Source organism: Urocitellus parryii, chromosome 1 (assembly GCF_045843805.1).
Source record: "Urocitellus parryii isolate mUroPar1 chromosome 1, mUroPar1.hap1, whole genome shotgun sequence".
Classification (NCBI taxonomy): Eukaryota; Metazoa; Chordata; class Mammalia; order Rodentia; family Sciuridae; genus Urocitellus; species Urocitellus parryii.
In genome coordinates, this window is record NC_135531.1 from 254,563,805 (window position 1) to 254,583,862 (window position 20,058).

General features: G+C 44.1%; 1 protein-coding gene across 1 annotated transcript in view; it reads left to right on the forward strand.

Annotated features, from left to right (window-relative positions):
- The window catches only part of Nrp2 (neuropilin 2), a 115,502-nt gene extending 97,002 nt beyond the window's left edge, over nt 1–18,500 (forward strand). The window contains exons 16-17 of the mRNA XM_026394577.2: nt 12,681–12,731; nt 15,158–18,500. Of these exons, the coding sequence (XP_026250362.1) occupies nt 12,681–12,731; nt 15,158–15,462 (356 nt within the window). The 3' untranslated portion in view covers nt 15,463–18,500. The remainder of the gene's footprint in view (nt 1–12,680; nt 12,732–15,157) is intronic.
- The last annotated feature ends 1,558 nt before the right edge of the window (nt 18,501–20,058 follow it).

A 20,058-nucleotide genomic window follows, 5' to 3' on the forward strand; every position in this document is an offset into this window, starting at 1 on the left:
TAATAAAATGATGATATTTTTATACAAACATCTGGTTTTTTTTTTCCCCCATTTGCCTGTGAGAACAAAGTTGAAGCGTAGGCTTAGAACAAATTGATATTTCTAAAGTTTACACATCACCTTCTGAGCTACAGGGCATTTCTGTGGGAGGTAGGTGGGTTTTCTCCTTGAGGCTGAATGCCAGCTCTTCCTTCTTTTTATTTTTATTACTGCTTGTTAGGAGTTTTATCCAATTTGTACAGCTGAGCCAACTTTTATGATTGGTGTGGGATTTTGTGAAAGTTGCTAAGTGCTAAATTGCTAAATGTGATTCCACAAAATTTTCTCTTGATGGCAAATCCCTGGAGATAGGACTCTACTTTCCAAAGGCCCCAGGGGAAGTGGGACCAGCTAAGCTGAATCATGTACTTGGCTCTACAAAGACAGATTTCTTCCTCTGGAGATGAAGCAGCAACATCCTACTCCTCACCTACCAGATGATTACTTTCACAGGGACATTGATCTCCAATTTATGAATGATTTCCCAGGGGGAGGGAAAAAAAACAGGAACTTTTTGCATGTTCAGGGCTCAGAGATATTCTAGACTTTGCTTTTGAGCAGGTAATGAAGACAATTGTCTGATTATCACGAACCTGGAACTATCAGAGTAGAACATTTTATAAAAGGAACATATTCCATTAAAACTTTGTACTTAGGGAAACTTACTCAAAAGGCCTGATCTTATTTGACAACTTTTTTGTGTGTGTGTTGTTCTCTTTGAATAGTTAGTGATCTAGTTCTAGAAAATATTTTAATCACAAGGGGAATTTTAAAAACAGTGATAGGAAAGACAGTCTCCCCGAGTGGTTCAAGGTTTCTAAGTAGGGTCAAGTATGGGTTGCAAATGGATTTTCCACTGCACAACTTTCAGGAGGTTTAGCTGAAGTTTTTCATCAACCCAGTGCCCATCTCTAGGTGTCCAAGGACCATCCTGAAAGATCCTGAGGAAAAAAAAAAAAATACATGCCCAAAAGTCCCTGTTAGAACCTAGATCAGGGAGGAAATGCTTTTTACAGCTGTAAGACCTGTCCAACTGCTACTAGAGACAGGCTTCTGTTTTCAGATCTTACAAGAAACTATTAGCGCAGATGGTTCAGTATAGATGTCATTATCCGTCCTCTGCAGGAGAATGGAGTAGAATGTCCGTGATTAGAGCATTGTTTCTTCCTCCAATGCCAAGCACAATTACCCATTTTGTCTAAATAACATTTGGCTTTCCTTAAAACCATTTGTTCCCAGTAGTAAAAGATAAAACAAAAGCATCTCAGAAGTGATTATTTCAAACAAAGACCCAGGCTCAGTCAACATTTGTCTGAGCTGACCAAGGACCAGATTTGCCAGACTGAAATTAAATTAGCCATTGCTTTTTTTTCATTAGCGTCACTGTTTGGGGAGCCACTTTGGGGAATGATCCTACCTTGATTCTAGTCCCAAGACTTATGTTAGGGGCACTCTTCCTCTCATAGAAAAGGCAAAGACAGTTAGAAGTCCAGTCTTACACACTGAACCCAGCATGGTTGCCAATAAACATTCTTCAGCGTGTTTCGGACTGAGCTCAAGCATAAATGTTACAGAAATTATGTTTCTGTGGATCATAAATACCAGATGTGAAGGCCCCGTATGTTCTGTTTGTGTTCCTACCTGATCCTTTATGATGGCTTAAATGTGTGTTCTTTCTTCAACCACTGCCCTCTTAACCCAGATAACCGAAGGCCAACCAAGCCAATGTGGCAATGTGTTTGTTTTTCTCTCCTCTCTTCACGGTCTCTGCAGTTGTTTTGCACAAACACTGTGGCCTTTTTGTAATCTGTGATGAAAAGAGCTTCATTTTGAAGTTTTGATTTGTCTGCATTATGGGCTGCATGCATATCTGAGCCAAACTGCAGATCGGTAGGTACAGGCTTGTTTTTTTTCTCTTTAATTGTGCAGAGCACTGGGGCTCTCACAGTTGTAATTTGCCTTTCATCCCCTTCAGTGATGGCCCAAAGAAAACACAAAACAAATCCAGCCAGAGAAAAAGGAGGGGGAGGGGAACACCAGCTGATGATCTTACAATCAGCAGGGGGGGAAATTGCCTTGTATAAATAAGTTAGAAGCTAGGAATGGTGTCGGATGTAATTCAGCGTCACAGAGGTCAGGTGCACTGGCACAGAGGGTCAGCTCAACCTGAAACCCAGACCCTTAGGAGTCATCTGACCACAAGTCTCAGCCGGAGGATGTTTGCACTGACTGCTTAGAGGAGTTCTGTTTGGCCCCAAACCTAACTGAAAAGAGGCAAGATTTGGGAAATCACCAGAGTAAAACTCCATTTTTTGCATGAGGTAGAATATGGAGATTCCAGGAGCTTTGGCGCCACCAGCAGAAGCCATTCTGCCCCCAATTCCAGGGGACAAGAGACCCCAAAACATCTCTCTTCTGCAGAAAGTAATTACTCTGGGGATTTTCTGCTACTGACCTCTGAGAGAGAGAAAAAATACCTAAAGTAAATTTCCATGGCAATGGAGCAAGAAATGAGAAAGACCATTTCAAGAGTCAGCAACAGAGGTATTGGAGACAGGACAGGGTGATGTGTGCAAAAGTGCCTTTTCTTGTAGACACGTTGCCAAAGTGATTATTGATACTAAACAAGGTCCTTGAAGGAACTTTTAGGATAGTAACTGGCTGGGTTTCTTTCTTTCTTTCTCTAATTGACAAGTTATACATGACTAGATTTTCAATAAGTATAATAATAAAGAACAAGTCCATCTCACTGTTAGCCAGTCGCACTGACCCCAGAGGTCACCACAGAGATGGTTTGAAGCCTGGTTTCTGGGCTTGCTTATACATTTACAAACATATATGTTCATATCAAATTATGTGGTTTGGTTTATCTGGCTTTTGTTTTATGTGTATGGCATCATAGCATTTGTTCTGTTGATTAGACAACTGGCTTCTTTTCACTTGACATCCCAAGGACACATCAGTACACACCATCACACTTATCCACTCCTTTTGAGCTGTTGCATAGCATTCTATATTGTTAATGTGCCGTGGTTTATTAACTGCTCCCCAGTGAGTGGGGATTCAGGTTATGTCTTGTTTTTTATTATTTTACAGAATACTGTAATGAACATCTTTAAAGTTGTTTCTTTCAGCACATATTTCTCTAGGAGAGAATTTCTGAATCAAATGGCAATTCTATTTTCATTTTAATAGATGCTGCAAATAAATGGTTGAGGTTTGTCTTGTAAAGTGAATCTGTTCCTGTTTAGGAGAATATTCTAATCTATTCTATTTAGAATGTCCAGAAACTGTGGACACCCTGGATGTAGGTCCCCTGCCACATTTGCATGGGGCACATAACCTTTTTTTCTCTCAAGTGGGCATAGTGCTTGCAAGAGAAGACTTTGGGCAGTTTTAGCTAAAGGGAATTTTAAACTCAGGGAGTACTTCCCAAGGACATTTTAAAATTTTTAAACTGTCAACTTTTGAGGAATATGGGCCTGGCTATATGTGGCAACTGGAGCATAGGAGTTAATTCTGTCCCTGGGTTCAGCAGGCAGAATTCTGTTTTCCATGATTAATGAGTTCCACTTGGTTTCTCCAAAGAGTGACTGTGCTGTGCCTTGCTGTTATTTATTTATGTTTTCTACTAAAAAATTCATGTAAAAAACATCCTTTAAGGTCAGTGCACAGCATTGTGCTGCAGACCAAATGATTACAGCAGCCACAGGTAGACCCACATGCCAAGAACAAGTCTCAAATCCTTGGGGCGTTTGCGACCCAGGCCCTCACACTGGCTGAGAGGACCAGACCTCCTGGGTGAAAAGGAGGGATCTGGTTTCCTTCCAAGGAGTTTCAGGACTAATGTGACCAAAGGAAAAGCACCAAGCAACAAACTTGTTTTCTAGTGGGATGCTTATATATGTAGGCATATTTACCTACTCACCCCAACCCCTCCAGCAAGGAATAGCAGAGAAGCCAAGAGACCTGCTATTTAGTCCAAAATACCATTTCTAACAAGAGCACTGACTTCTATGTGCTAAGACAAAAGAGACATAACAATATGACTTTGAGCAGAATGGATAGTGTCTACGGGCATATATGTGTTCTGCAGGTTTTCCCTGACCTCCAAAAAATCTAGAGCTGCTACCTGTTAGGCATCCGACCTGAGCATATTACTCAAGAATAAGTATAGGATCGGGGAGAACCAGAGGTGTCAATTCACACACACACAAAATGCTTTGTTTTGTTTTCTCTGTAAAATGGTGCACAGCTAATCTCTTCATATAATTAACATTCCCAAGAGCAAAGGCTGTGATCCAGAACTGGAATCATAGTATCTCAGGCCTTGGCTTTCAACAATAGCAGTTCCTTACTCTAGCCCTAAAATTCATTAACAGGATGCCTTGACCAAAGTCTTCTACTGTCAGCTGACCTGCTGGTTATTAAGGCTTCACTTTGGCAGAGGACCTTTTCTCCCCTTTGTGTTTACTTACTACCAGCAAGGACCTGGAAGAAGTGTCACAAAGACTTGGGCAGCTGGTATGCATCTCCCCATCATCTCTCCAAGGCAGTCTCAGGTGGTATTAAGAGCAAGACAGTCATTAGGACTTAGATGGAGGCCAACATGGGTGTGTCAAAGGATCCCCAAAGGTGTGCCATTAACCCAGGGCCAACTGTAGACCAAGAGTGTGACCGTAACAGTAGTGTCCATGGGAAGCCCTGGACCTACAAGTGCATCATCACTTTCTGGCTCTGCAACTGCAGATAGGGACCCTGGGCCCACCTCTTTTTCCAAGGAGGACCTGGTCTCCACCCCTGCCTCTGTTGTACCAGAGCAATTCATGTACCAGAAACAATTCATCTTCAATCTCCACCTTCTAACTTCTGCACCTTCCGCCTGTCTGGGTGGCCCCTTTTCTTCTCCTTCGCATCTTCACTACCCTCTTTCCACCAAAGCCTCCTCCCAGAAAATCAGGGGTCAGATTCCTTCACAAATGCTTAATTGGTTACACCCTCCAAGTAGACACATTCTCACAGGACACCAAATCTAAAGCCAGTGGCAGCGTTCTGTTGTTCGCCATCCTTGGCCACCAGCAAGCTGCTGGGGAAAACCATCTCTTGAAAGAGTGGAGAGAGGCCATTTTGGCCTGTGTAATATCATATCACAGAGTCTTTTATTTTTGTGTGCAGAAGAGCCCAGCTCTCAAGTATAGTGAAATCTCTTGGTGACGTACATGAGGACAAAGTTTTTTTCAAGGACCTACAAAACAAGAGGGCCCGTCTTTAAGAAGTCATAAGTTTTCATAAATGAAGTCAATATAATTTTAATTCTTCAACTCCATCTTCCCACTTGACCGAGGTTGTATTCAACCACTCCCAGCGTGACCTGTCTTAGTGCATGTTTTTGTCCGCTTTTTCACTGCTGTGACCAAAAGACCTGACAAGAACAATTTTAGAAGAGAAAAAGCATTTGGGAGCTCATGGTTTCAGAGGTTTTAGTCTAGAGAAGGCTGGCTTCATTCCTTGGAACTCTAGGTGAGGCAGAATATCATGCTGGAAGAGGGTGGTAGGGAAAAGTGGCTCAGGAAGTATCAGAGAGAGAGACAGACAGACAGACTGACTGACTGACTCCACCCACCAGAGATAAAATATATACCCCCCAAAGACATATCCACCATGACCCACCTTCTCCAGCCACACCCTACCTGCCTACAGTCACCATCCAGTTAGTCCCCATCAGGGGATTAATTCACTTGCTGGGTTGAGGCTCCCATAACCCAATCATCTCACCTCTAAACCTCCTTGCATTGTCTTACATGAGCTTTTGGGGGGACACTTCGAATCTAAACTATCATAGTGCACCTCTTCATATTGGGACTGCAGGAGAGGAGAAATGTCAAAGTCCGCTGGGAAAAGCTCCCAGAAAAATAAAGTTGTAAAAATTTTTTCCCCTTACATCTTGGGGGAAAAAAAAATAAGAAAGGAGAGGGGACAACACTTTCTTCCCTGAAGTTTGCTGTGTTTCTCCCACCTTCATACCCTCCTAGAAAGTGACCAAGAAAAGAAGCGCAAAGAGCCGATTTCTTGTTCCATCTACTCTACAGGGATAGAGAACTGCTCTGGGTTTTTCAAAGACTTAGAGTTAAAAAAAAAAAAAAGAGAGAGAGAGAGAGAGATTCCAGAACTTTCTCCCCTCAGAATTGCCGGGGTTTTCCTGCCTGCACAATTGTGAAGCCTGTCTTTACAGCTACACATTTCACTGGCTGCCTTTCTCCTATTTTCACGCCATTGTAGGGATTCAGTGGAGGCATTCTGGCCCCAGTTTAGCTCATCCGCCTCCACACTTGAGTGTATTATTAGGTCATTTCACACAGCCTTCTTGTCTGCAGTCAGAATTTCCAAATCTTTTTAGTGTTTTCTTCTCATTATTCAACTAAAAATCATAGAAAATAATGACTACATTCAAGATCACACTCTACCAATAATCTCATACTAAGCCCCCTTCCCTTTTCCCACTTGGAAACCACATGAAAAACTCTAAAAACTTATTTTTCCATGACCTTGTATAGATTTGGCTGTAGCTCAAGAGATAAAAATACATGATAAAGGATCTTCTGGTGGGTTTCAAGACTCAAGCCAAACCCAGCAAGGGATGAACCGCTCTCAAGTAGCCTGACTTTCTAACGGAGGAGACTTGGCAAAGTTTAGATCGACATCTGAACTTTTGGCTTCTCACAGCAACTGGGGATGAACTAACTGAATTAGGGAAATTAAGTGTGGTGGGGAGGGAGGACCTTCAGCCAATAGTAAATGCTAAACTGAATTAAACATTTTGAAGTGCCAAGAAATATCTCCTTAGTCCTTCATTATTTCTGGTTTATTGAGATCTCAGTGATGTTTCCTGCTGGGATTAAAACAGAATGGCTGAGAGAATTTTTCTGAAGGCTACTCCCATCTGAACGATCCAGTGATTTAGCTGGCTCAGGGGGTTCAGGAACTTGGAATCAAATTTAACAAAGGCTCTAAGTGGCCAAGAGCTTATCCTAAATAAATCACAGGCCCCAAACAAGGTGTTGAAAATCTGTGGCTTAATCTCGGTTCTGCTGCTGATGCGTTCGATGACTTATTGGATCTTTCTGCCCTCTCCTTCTTCAATTTCATCTTGAAAGTAGTAGCGACGATAACCTGGTACCTATGAAAAATGAATGATTTCAGTGGTTTTTTCCTTTGAAGGTTGGTTGAAGTTTGGTGAGCTAAGTAAACAGGTGAAAGCTGACTTTCCATGAAGTTTTCTGAGCCCCACTTAAAAGTAAGGGGAAACTCAAGGGACCCATTTTGTCAGTTCCTGGGTCTCCAATTAATAGAACTGGGTCCTGCTCAAATGGGCACATGCTGAAAACATGGAGCCTCGTGGCTTCCCTTTGCCTATCCTTTCTGTGGTCTTCTTTTCCCATGAGACAGATGACTTCAGAGTGACCCCTTCCAGGAAAGGCAGGAGCTGGGGTGAAGAATGGAGCAGTGAGCAGTGTGGGGTGATGGAGCCCCTTAGTTTAGAATTCCCCTCATGTACTTCAACCAGCATCGTCCTTCCAAAGGCCCTCCTGCCATTCTCATTCTTCCCCATAAAGACAATAGAGCTCTAGAGCAGGGAGCACACTGAGACCTATGAAAGCTCAGAGGAGCAGACATGTGATCCTAATCCAGGGCAGCTACACATCTCCCTCTGGGTACAGGGTGATGTTCATTCTGAGAAGTCTGCAGTCTGTCTCTGCTACGAATTCCACATGGCAAACCTGGCCTTTCAATCCACAGTTCAGAGTTGGCATGGGAAGGACTCTTCAAAGAAAACCAGCGCCTATCATTGTCCTGAAATGATCTGCGTGCAAGTGACCCAGGGATGGACCATCTTCAATTATTTATCTAAAAGAAGCCAGGGTCTTGGAGCAACTGCTCACTCCCCTGGCAATCTTTCTAAGCTCCTTTTATCATGCAGAAAGTAAGCAGAACGCTCTCAAGGCCAACACACTCACAGTAGACCACAGGATAACAAATGGTGTAAGTGGAGGTTGTGGGTTTTCTGTAAGAAACTGCAGAAGAGCAAACTATTGAAGGAATGCTAGCCCCCAAAGAGTCCTAATTTAGAAGAAAGGAGGAAAAAATGAGGGTGAAAGGAAAGATTAATAGAATGTGTGTGTGTGTGTGTGTGTGTGTGTGTGTGTGTGTGTGTGTAGGGAGAGAGGGAGAGGGTAAGGGCTGGGAGAGAGGAAGGACTGTAGAGAGTGCATCTTGTTGGACCTACATCACACTCAGTGGGAATTTCCCAGCTGCAGGTTGGAGTGTCTTGGGAGTGGTTCCCCTGAAAAGCATGTGTGGTCTTATGCAGCAGGCAGGGTTCCAGACCCCTCGGGGAGAAATGGATTTCATTAGAGGAGATTCCGGTTGTGACTGGCAGGGTCTGCTCACCATTTGTGCCACAGTTCTGCAATCTACTGACCAAGACACTAGAGAATATTTGACTCTTCTAAGGTGAAGGTGTTCCTGGAACGAGACAGTTCATGGGTGTTTTATTAACTAGCCACTGTGCTCTCTCACTCTGAAAATTCAGAGCAACAGCATGTGGGTGAGGCCTTGAGTCACTCTTCACCAAGTACCTGCATTATGTTTCCATCATGGAAAGAGAAGGGACATGTGGGAAAACAAGGAGACCCTTCAGCCTGAGATTTCTATTTCAACATGAAAATTGGTCAGGGTTTTGTTGAGTTGGGTTGTTTTTGTTTTGAGCAATGACAACTGTGCCCGAACTCTGTCCCACTCCTTTCCAGACATCCCCAGTTCATTTCCTCCTCTCACCGTGCTGGTCTGCAGCCGCTGGTGGAAGAGACGAGGGCTGGGCAGAGACTCTCATGTGGATAAATACAGGCTGTAAGATTTGTAGCAGAGCAGAACAATCTCTTTTTTTCCTTAGTCTCATACAAACAAATATGAGCCAAAAACCAAGAGACCAGTGTGTAGGTGAAATGGTTCGGGTGCCATATTTGAAAGCATTCCTATCAAAGATAAGGAGATAGACCTCCCCCAGCCCCATCATGTAGAAGCCTTAATTTTGAAGCATCCTCCTCCTCACTTTCACATGTTCCTTGTTGACAGTGGCTCAATCTCATTTGCCCAACCTCTTCCCCTGGACTCCAGCAGCACCCGGAGACCCCCTCCACTTTGCCTCCCTTTATTTCATGCTATTTTGGCATAGGGAGGCTTTGCTTTCCAAGAACACTGAAAGCCAAGAACACTGAAAGACACCTGGTCCCATACATCTTTATTTCCCAATGTCCTCAGTGTGGTTTCTGGACCCCCTGGTAAGCCCTTTTTGTAAGCGATGGTTGGTTGATTGGTTAATTGATTAGTGAAGATTGCCCTTTGAAGAAGGATGTCATTCAGCTATCTCTTTCTGGGATGCCTATCATGGAAATATGAAGTCCCAAATTTCATAGTACCACATCTTCACATTCATGAGAAGCCCCCACGAGTTCCCACCAAAGTGACGAGCCAGTGATACAGGCAAACAACTGGAGAGTGTACATCCGGCCAGCTAGGATCCCAAACAAGGCAGAGGCTTAGTTCCTGTTAGAATGAAGTAGCGGTAGTTGTGACCGTATCCTACCCACTCAGAGAACCAGAATGCAAACTTGGTGGCCCCCCCACTGATCCTAATACAGCATTTGAGAGTTAGCTCAAGTTGACCTGAGATTGACTGCACACAGAGGCCCAGAAGGAAACAGGGTCATGTGAGCAAAAAGTTTCAAAGTCGAACTCATGTGGGTGGTAAGATCTATCTATTCCTGACCTGTGCTCTTGCAGAGGTGTGGCCCATTCCATTCTCCCTAACCCATCTCACACCCGCAAACACACCCAACCTCTGAAACAGAGTCTTAGAAGTTCTTCTCCAAGTTTCCCCCCCTTTAAGTAAACTTCTAAGTCTTTGTCCCTGTCTCCTGCTGTTTCCTGATACCTGCCCTCACTTCACCCAGCTGGGTGCACCATCTTGTGGCTGCCATTTCCCCTTTCCTGGGGGGGGGAGGTGCTGCTTCACACTCTGCCTTGAGAATCATTCCTCCTATCCCACAAAAGAGCCAGTACCCTCACCCCCTTCCCTCTTGGCAACTACCCCCCCACACCCCGCTTACCTTTCCTTTCTAGAACTACAGAGACCCCGTGGGAGGACCATATTTCTTCCTGCCAGCATCTTGAGGAAACAGACTAGCAGAAAAGGAAAAGTGGCTGATGAAGGGCAAAGAGGCTTTTGAGAGAGAATGTTCTTAATCAAACACAGATATCGAGAATATGAGCAAAGGGACCAGAGAAAATTGCTATCAAAGTAAATTGCTTTTTGTACAAATGTTCCTTTTATTTGGGTTTTCCCCAGTGTGCTGTTCTTTCTTTAAGGCTTGGTGAACAGATGCGTTTTTTGAAAATGTTGATTAACTTATCCTTTTTTCGACCCCTTCCCACTCACCCAAACTCCTGGGAGCGGTGATTAAAGAAAAAGACAAGTCAAGCTGCCGAGGCGTTCTTCCTCACCTGAAGTGGCCTTTGATTCTCCAGGTGCAGAAATCACAGCTGCATCTGAGCAATTGATTCCATAGAAACCTAGAAACGGGCCAATTCTTGGGGAATCATCTCGTCCAGTCCTCTGCCTCCAGAGACAAGAGGCTGTCATCTCCTGGGATAAGATGTTCTCAGTCATTACCATCCATTTACCCTTTTTCCTTCATTTCCAGCCCGTGATCCATAGTGTCCTAAATCTTCCCTGAGGGTGTGAGATGGAGCAAGATGGCATTCTAGCATCCAAGAATTCGCCACATCCTTGGCAGAGCCCAGATCCCTAAAAACAAGAACAGGATTTGGCCCACAAGTCAAATTGGCAGAAGCCATACAGTTCTCGTCCTGTCTGATTCACATATTCTTATTCCAATGTTCTGCATCTGTAACCATGAAGATATTAAGGCATATAAGCATCCCATTGAAACAATTAATTGTTGGAATTGTGACAGTTTTCTTCCATTTTCTTTTCTTTTAATAAGGTTAAAAACACACACACATGAAAAAAAAAAAAAACAAAACCATATTGACTTTCACAAGCTCAATTTGATCCCTGTGACAGATACCACCTACCTTTTGTTGAATCGTGTTCCTATTTTCATTCCAAGGAAACAGCCTGCTTTGTAGGAGCCTGGAGAATAATGCAGGAGATGGGCATTGAGGTGGGAAAGCTGGCATGGCCTGTGGGTGCCTGTAGCTGTGCTACAAACCTGCCAGGAGTGGCTGGATTTAGGGAGGATTGGCACCACCTCTCCTTGGTCTTTTCAAGTGGGGTCTTGGCAAGTTGCTCTGTACATCCCTTACTAGACACTGAAGGCAAGACGTTGTGCTTCAGTACTTTGGCCAGGAGTGAAGAAGACTTCCAATATGATTAAAACCACCCCCTCTAGGAAAGACTGAATGTCAAATGTGACAGTGATGGATCAGTCCTTAGCTCCATCCATGGTCAAGCAGATCTTCTCTGAGGTGTGCTGTTGATGAGCAAGATGTTCAGGGTGGTCTAAAGTTCTTTTCTTCCCCTCATTTGATACTTTAGCTGTTTGGGATTTTGAAGGCTATCTTCAAGGTTGTTCATCTGACTTTGGGTTGAAGAAAACTCCTAACGTGCCACATGCATTCACTGGGACCATCTTGAGCTGACAGCGTGGGAAGTCACAATTAGCTTGAGAGATAGTAAGAAATGATAAGATCCTGCTCTTTGCCACATGTTCAATTCTCTTTTTCAAATCTTTTACCATTTTGGACAGGTAATTTTCATTGGTTCTGATTTCTATAAGATGGACTGCATTGTGGCTAGAAAGATGTGTATTATCCACCTGTAAAAAAAATATCATTAAAAAAGAAAAGGATAGGCAGTGATAATACTGAAAAAGTTTGGAGTGAATTAACTTAGCTCTATTCAAGCCGGGACTAGTCAGATTGGATGCCCATTTTGACTATTCTAAACTGTGAAGAAAGTCAATAGGAAAAATGGTTGGGGGAGGAAAGACAGGAGATATTAGCACAGATATGTGAAGGTGGACAGGTATTATGACATTTATTCCAGTTCTAGTCTTATGTTAAAACATACAACAATGAAACAAGACTTCCTTAAATTACCATAGGCTTCTTTGAAATCCAGAGGAGAAAGACTCCAGTGCTTTGAGTCCACTTGGATGTATGCATACAATGAGATGCAGTTCGCTACACTAAGTGGATATATCCTAATGGAGACTGATGGTGCACATAAGATGCCACCAAAGGTGCCTTAGATAAAACCCAAACCTCTACTGGTAATGAATCACAGTTATTGTAGAGATACAAGTGACAGGGCTTATTTGGTCCTTAAGACCTGATCTTTCTTATCATTTCTGCTTTTCTGGTTGTTGTTGGAAGACAGATCATTTGCAGGAGAAATGATCCCATAATGTATATACTAAATGATCTAGAAATGGACGTGACTCTCCTGTTGCCCATCATAATGGACAGTCATTCTCAAAAAGGTTGCATTTCTGCCTTTTGGTTGCCCTGAGAGAACTTCTTGTTACAGCTTGGTTTGTTTGTTTTCCTTTTCATTATAGTGGACATCCCAGAAATACACGGGAGAGAGGGCTATGAAGACGAAATTGATGGTGAGTATTGCTGGGATGTAGTAGATAATCATGAAATTTATGTTTGGCTATAAAGACAACAACAAAATTGATGCCCAGAGAATTGGAGAAATATAAATGAAAAGAGTCCCAAGAAGGATGAACAAAACATCAATTTCCTTTGTCAAGGTCAAATTGAGAGATTTAGAAAGTTTGAGTCTCCTCTGCTTAATCAGAAACAGGTCCCCCAGTTTCTGGCAACTTTCTCCATCTATGGACTTCAAATCTGGATAAATCCTTTAGAAGTGAAAGGCGAGCTCCTCTACCATGGTCACTGTTTGACCCCTGGGGACCTCCCCAAAAAAAACCTGAGTGAATGAGCATGAGTGTGAATATTTTCCCAGGCCAGCTGTGGTATCTGGTTCCCCAAGCCGGGGGAAAGCTTTCTTACACTATCCAAGACTCCACCTCTTGCATGTTGAAGATTTGGGTTTCTGTCAAACACAGTGGCACCCACTTGTAATCCTAACTAACTCAGGAGGCTGATGCAGGAGGATCACAAGTTTGAGGCCAGCCTCAGCAACTCACCAAGACCCTAAGCAATTTAGCAAGACCCTGTCTCAAAATAAAAAATAAAAAGATCTGGAGATGTAGCTCAGTGGTAACCCACCCCACCCACCCCCCCAGACACACACAAAAAGATCTAGGTTTCTTTTCCACACTGCCCCTTTCCTATTTGCATATTTATTCCAAGCTTTATTTCTGAACTTCAAATGCACATACTTCAAGAGGCTTAAGCCAGTGTCCCAGCTGGACAGTTGCTGAGCAAATACGCACATATAATTTCCCCTCTTGGCTCAGAAGGGCACAGGTCTCCCTGGGCTTCTCTGAGTGCCAGAGTTGGTCTCCCTAACACTCCACAGCACGATTCCACTCAAAGAACAACTTCAGACTGAGATGGATGCATTTCAGAAGAGCCGTTTATAGAGCAGCTGCTTTTAACCTGACCTTAATCAAAAACTTCAAGTGTAGTTATAGAAACTAGAGTGACAAACCCAAACAGCACCTTGTGAACCAGCTGCAGGCTCTCCCTGCAAAACCCTGGCCAACGCTCCTTTTATGGACAAAAGTGCACAACTGACCTGCACAGGGAGCCTGCAGTAGATCAAGCAGCAGAAACACTGAGAGGGAGTGGGAAGAGCAAGGAATGAGGATGTGGAAAGCCTGGTTCCTATTCTTACTTCAACTGCTTGCTTACTCTGTGCCTGGAGTGAGTTACCTGGTCACCTCCCTTCTATAAAGCTCAGTTTCCTCACCATCCAAAAAAATTACAGTATCACCCTTCCCTTTTCAAAGTTCTAAGGAGATCCTAAGGAAATGGGCCCTGGATGTGGTATGGCTTGGTTACACACTCTAGAATTAGTGTTGCAGGGTGGCCATAACAATACCACAAATTGTTTCAACAACAGACATGTATATTCTCACTGTCCTGGAGGCTAAAAGTCCAAGATCAAGATGTAGACAAGGTTGGGGTTTTTTCTGGGGGCTAAAGAAAGGGTCTGTACCAGGCCTCTCTCTCTGGCATGTTTGCATAGTGTTTCCCATGCATGTCCATGTCTAAGTTTTCCCTTTCAATAATGAGAATAGTCATTGGATTAGAGCCCACCCTAATGGCTTTGTTTTAACTTGATTATCTCTGTAAAGACCCTATCTCTCTAAGTAAGATTGCATTCTGAATACTGGGGGTTTGAACTTCAACATGAATTGGGGTTGGGGGGCAGTTTAACCTATAACAATGAGGTATGCATGTCAAGAAAGGTCTAGTTGCTGGGGGAAAAAAAAAAATCTCCTGCTTATATGGCCAGGAGATCTAAATTGGGAAGCTGGTCATGCGAAAATAATCCCAGCCTGTCATTTGATTTAACTGAAGCAGCTGGAAGTGAGAGATGAGAAGGCAAAGAGAGAAAAGCCTGGAACACACAGCCATGCATGTGCTCCAAAGGCACCCTGAAGGTTCTGTGAAAATCTGAGGGCTGCAGGCATAGCTCAGCGGCAGTGGTTCGCCTAGCATGTGGAAGGCCCTGGGTTTCATCCTCGACAGCACAAAAAATAAGTAAATAACCTGAGTACATCCTAATGTGAGCCAAATTATTTAAATAGCAAATACTTAGATAGTCAGTGTGAGCCAGACACCAAAGATTTGACAAATAAGTTCACCTAATAATCACCCAGTGACCTATAAATGTTCCTATCTTACAGATGAGAGAACAAAGGGAAAGGCAGGTTATTAAGTAACTTACTCAAAATGACACAGCTAGGACGTGCAGTAGTGGGCTTTGAACCCAGGCAGTGCAGGTCCCAAGTTCCTGCTCTTCTGTACTGTACTCCAAAGAGCCTCAGGGCTGGAGGCTCCGTTGCTTCTCCCTGAGTTAAGCAGTGCCTACCATTTCTTCTGCTCTGTATTATAGATGAATACGAGGTGGACTGGAGCAACTCTTCCTCCCCAACCTCAGGGGCTGGAGCCTCCTCTGCTGACAAAGAAAAGAGCTGGCTCTACACCCTGGATCCCATCCTCATCACCATCATCGCCATGAGCTCACTGGGCGTGCTCCTGGGGGCCACCTGCGCGGGGCTCCTGCTCTATTGCACCTGTTCCTACTCAGGCCTGAGCTCCCGCAGCTGCACGACGCTGGAGAACTACAACTTTGAGCTCTACGATGGCCTCAAGCACAAGGTCAAGATGAACCACCAGAAGTGCTGCTCGGAGGCGTGACGGATTGCACCAGAATCACGTCTGACGTTTCATTCCAGAGAGAGGGGCTGGTGAAGATTACGTTTTTTTTTCCTTTGGAAACTGAATGCCATAATCTCGATCAAACCGATCCAGAATACCGAAGGTATGGACAAGACAGACGGGCGAGTCAAGGGAAGGAGAGAGATGCAGCCGCCAAGGGGGTCATTACCCACCTCGCCCCGCAAGGGCTGAGTCATTGCAGGAGCAGGCCGTGTTCTCTGCTGGGACAAAGGCAGGAGCTCATCTCTTTGGGGGGTCACAGTTCTATTTCGTTTGTGAGTTTGTTATTATTATTATTATATTTTATTTCTTTGGTCTGTGAGCAACTCAAAGAGGCAGAATGACTTCTCCAACAGAAAAGAGGAATGTGATTGTCATTCTCCATTTTTGCTTTCTAATCAGCACTTGAAAAGCCAGGGGTCTTTTCAGCCTTCCCATCTTGAGAATAAAACTCAACAAAACAATAACAACAACAACAACAACAACAAAAAGCGCCGTCCAGCTTATCCCATCCTCTGCTGGTCTTGCGACCTAAGGGATTTGCTGTGATGTAGGTTCTGCCAGCCAACCCTACAAGCTGCCGTCTCCAGTCCTAGCATTGAGTAGGATGTTGTTGCCTTTAACTTTTTTTTATCCAGGGGAAAATTGCCATTTTAGGGTCAGCTTGAACAACTCTTTCTTAATATGTGAATGAAAACAAACCAGAAAGGAGACTTCACACATCAGAATCCACAGACGCACCTCCACATGCAAAGCGGACGAGCCTTAAAGTGCTTTGTGAATAGGAGCCATTCGCTAAATCGAGACCCGGAGTTGGTGGCTGGGAGGCTTTCCTGGTGGGGCCTCAGCTGGTGGTTTTGCCTTTTCTTTTCCCTCCTCCTTGTTCTTCTAAAACATGTACATGTTCACATATGTGTGCATTGCACACGTGTACACACACCTACGCACACCGTTTTCAGGTCTCTAAGTGCCAAGAAATAGCTCTGTTTGATATTCTCAGAGACCAGGTAAGAAAAGACAGGCTCTTGGCTGTATTCTCCACGGGTGAGAGACAACTGCTGAGTGCTGGCCAGAAAGGAGAAGGAGTTGCCGGCCTCGGTGGTCATGTGATGGTAGAGCTGAGCAGTGCTGATGAAGGTACTTTGATGGCTCAGTCTCTTTGATAGGCTGGAAAACATTGATTTCTCTTTTGGGTCACATATCAGCCTTCTAGGAGACAGAGCATGGATGTGCATGAGCAGTCTGCAAGCACTGTGGACTAACAGCTAACCACACTGCCCCAGAGAGAGATTCTTATTCATAGACGCGTGTACACATGCACACACACACACACACACACACACACACACACACACACCAGTTTCTGTGTTTTTTTATTAAGTGCCTTGAAAAAAAATTGAAGAAAAATGTATTTTCCCTCTATGTAGAAATCATGAATATCTTTCAAGTTAAGGCATTCCTCTTTCCCCCACCCCAATGGCTCCATTCCTTGTTCCCACAACTCACCACTGATCCTACTTATGGAATGAGCCCTGCTCTCCGAGGGGTAGTCATATCCCTAGATGACTTCAACTACTCTAGAAAGGGAGGCGTCAGGGATAGAATGAAACTGTGTGAAGGATAAGATTGTCCACATCGAGATCCAAATCTTGGTTTTGTACTAATGCCTAAGGATTGCCTGAGTGCTGGAAATATGCTTAAAACTCAACCAGTATTCCCAGTCTATCGCAGATCAATGGTAAACTGAATTCACGGACCATCTTTGCTGCTATGGTCACTCACAATTTCGTTTGTCTCATACCCAGGTGAAAGGGGAAGGGTGGCTGGTTCCTTTACATGTTAACTCGTGAAAATGCTAGTTCAGATGGTAATGTCACAGTGTCTTGTACGCAGAGAGGGAGAGTTCATACGGACCGCTATTTATTCACGTGTGTGTGTCTTTGCGCGCCTTTGAGTTCTCTGTATCTACTGTGTATGTGAATGGTCATGTGGGACACAGTGGTGGTGTTGTGACTTTGACCTAGGGCCCCCGAGTATAACTGCTGATCTCGGCACTCGTTGGCACAGTGGTAGTTAGAGGTGAAAAGCTGTCAAGCCCCAAGGGCTTAGTGTTCAGTGCCCCCTGAGTCGGGCATACAGTAGAAGCAAAGTTTTTAATTAGCTCACCCTCCTCTTCACCCTCTCATGCAGTTCAGTGTTCAGAAAGCTGGGGAGTCCTAGCGATTTCCAGAAGCAGCCCACAGAAGAAGAGAAGTTCAAAGCCCTCACTGAGAGTCCTGGCCCTCTCCAGCCCAGTGGGCCATTTTATTATGATTTTCCAAAGACCAGCCCTGTCTCAGGCCTGCAATTCACCTGTAGGTTATGTCCAACTCAACCTGCATCTCTCTGAAAGTCCTGCATCCATATTCACCATTGGTTGATTTAAGGCCCTAACTGGGCTCTGTGCGCTGAACAGAAGCAGGTCCCCAGGGCTACATGTAGATACCTCACCAAGGCTGGAGGCTGGTCTGGTCGTAAGACTTAAAGGAAGACAGCTGGGTGCGATTCTAACTTGGCCAGGGGACACCTTGGTGCGTTTGTTTTCTTTATCTGCAGGTAGGCTAGCTGACCCGTTTCCTTGAACTGTTCCCTTCGGGAAGCCCAACTCACAGTATTGATGTCTTTTCTGCCTTGTACTGAATGACATATTACCTCCACGCTCTCCTGGACTAGGCGGTCAACGGGGCCACAGGGTTGCTTTCTCTCTTGGGTGGGTTTGGGGAGTTGACAGGAATGAGGGTCCACGGAATGAGCATGAATGACAAGGAAACAAGGGGAAAAGTTAAACTGTCATACAGAAGGTTAACTTTTCCTGGATTTGCAGTTAAAGGTATTCGACCATTTGCTGGCTGAGCCAGATCACGGGAACTTGAGAGCTTTTACTGTGATTCTTCAATGTAAAAAATAAACAACAATGTCAAACTGTGTTTATATGATTTGTATAAAGCCTTTTTAAGATTACTATTTAAATAAACATTATACCAGAGACATTTTTTTCTGCATTTTCTTTATTGGAAACAAAGAGACATGGGATTCGAGTAACCAAATTGTCCAAACGTGCTAGAGACTTTCCTGAGTTTTAGACTTTCATGAGTTTCCTCGTTCTAGGACACACTTTGGCTTCATCAGCTTGGGCTGTTATAAGAGAACCACAGTCTGGGTCTCTTAAACTTTCATTGCTCACAGTTTTGGAGGCTTCAGGTCCAAGTTCAAGACACCAGTAGATTCAGTGTCTGGTGAGGGCCTCTTCCTAACTTGTGGGTAGCATTTGGCCTTGCTGTAGAGACAGCAATCTGGCCATCTTCCTCCTTTGAGGGTACTAATCCCCCCTCCCATGAGGGTCCTACCCTTACAACCTCTTGTAAACCAATACTGCCCCAAGGCCTCACCTCCTGATACCATTGCAATGGGAGTTAGGGCTTCATATGATTTTGGGGATCACACACTCATCCCTTAAGAGACAATGCTTCCCAACATTGGAGTCAGTGGGCTGATTGGCTGGTTGGATTTTTATAAAATGAATATATTTCATTCATTTCATTTCATTATGGGGATGGGTAACGGGCCATCTGGCCAGATAGGCTACTTTTTAAGTGCTACCTGGTAGACTTCACAAGTTATGATCCCTACAAACATACCTCTTCTCTCAACATTGCCAGGCCTTGCAGTTTTAGAATCTTTGAGGCTCTCTTTCTACTCAAACTCTAAATTGTCAATGTCTGGAGATTCCAACATCTATGACAGTGCTTCTTAAAGTGTGGTCTCAGACCAGCAGCAGGAGCATCCCTTGGGCCCCTGTCAGAGATGCATATTCTTGTGCTCCATCCCACAAGATGAATGAGGAGCTCAGGGGGCAGAGCCTAGGGATCTATGTTTCTACCCGTCCACCAGGAAATTCTGATGCACTATCAAGTTTAAGAACCACTGGTCTAGGGGAAATTTAAACTATCCTGTCCTCAGAGAGTGATTAAGATTAGTAGGTACAAAACAAACCAGAATTTGGCCAGTGATAGTGAAAGGAGGCCAGGTAGCATAGTAAGTCCCCAGGCCAGGAGGAGGAAAAACTTGACTAGGAATCCCCTCCCTGTGGAAGCTGTAAGCCAGAGCTAAATTTGTCCCACATCATTCATGCCTGAAAGGAAATCTGATTGAATAATTTATTTGAGGAAAAGTTTTTGAATATTTTTTGATTTTACACTCTAGTCAAGAGGACAGAAAGCAAATGGACAAACATGTAAAATAAGCACTGGTCCCAGTCCGTGTGATAATAGCTCTATCAGAAAATTAAAGGGAGCTCCAATAGAAATCAGTCTAGGATCATTCCCTCTGGATGGACAGTCACGGAAGGCCTCTCAAAGGAGGTGATACCTAACCTAAAGCCTGAAGGGATAAGGAGGGGTGAGCTAGGCAGGATACCCAGGAAAAGCTTTGCAAATTGAATGCGCAACGTGTAAAGATGGTGCTATGGAAAGGATCTTGGGAACACAGAGCAACAGGAACGTGATCAACGAGGGAGAAGTGCCAGGGGTCAGGTCA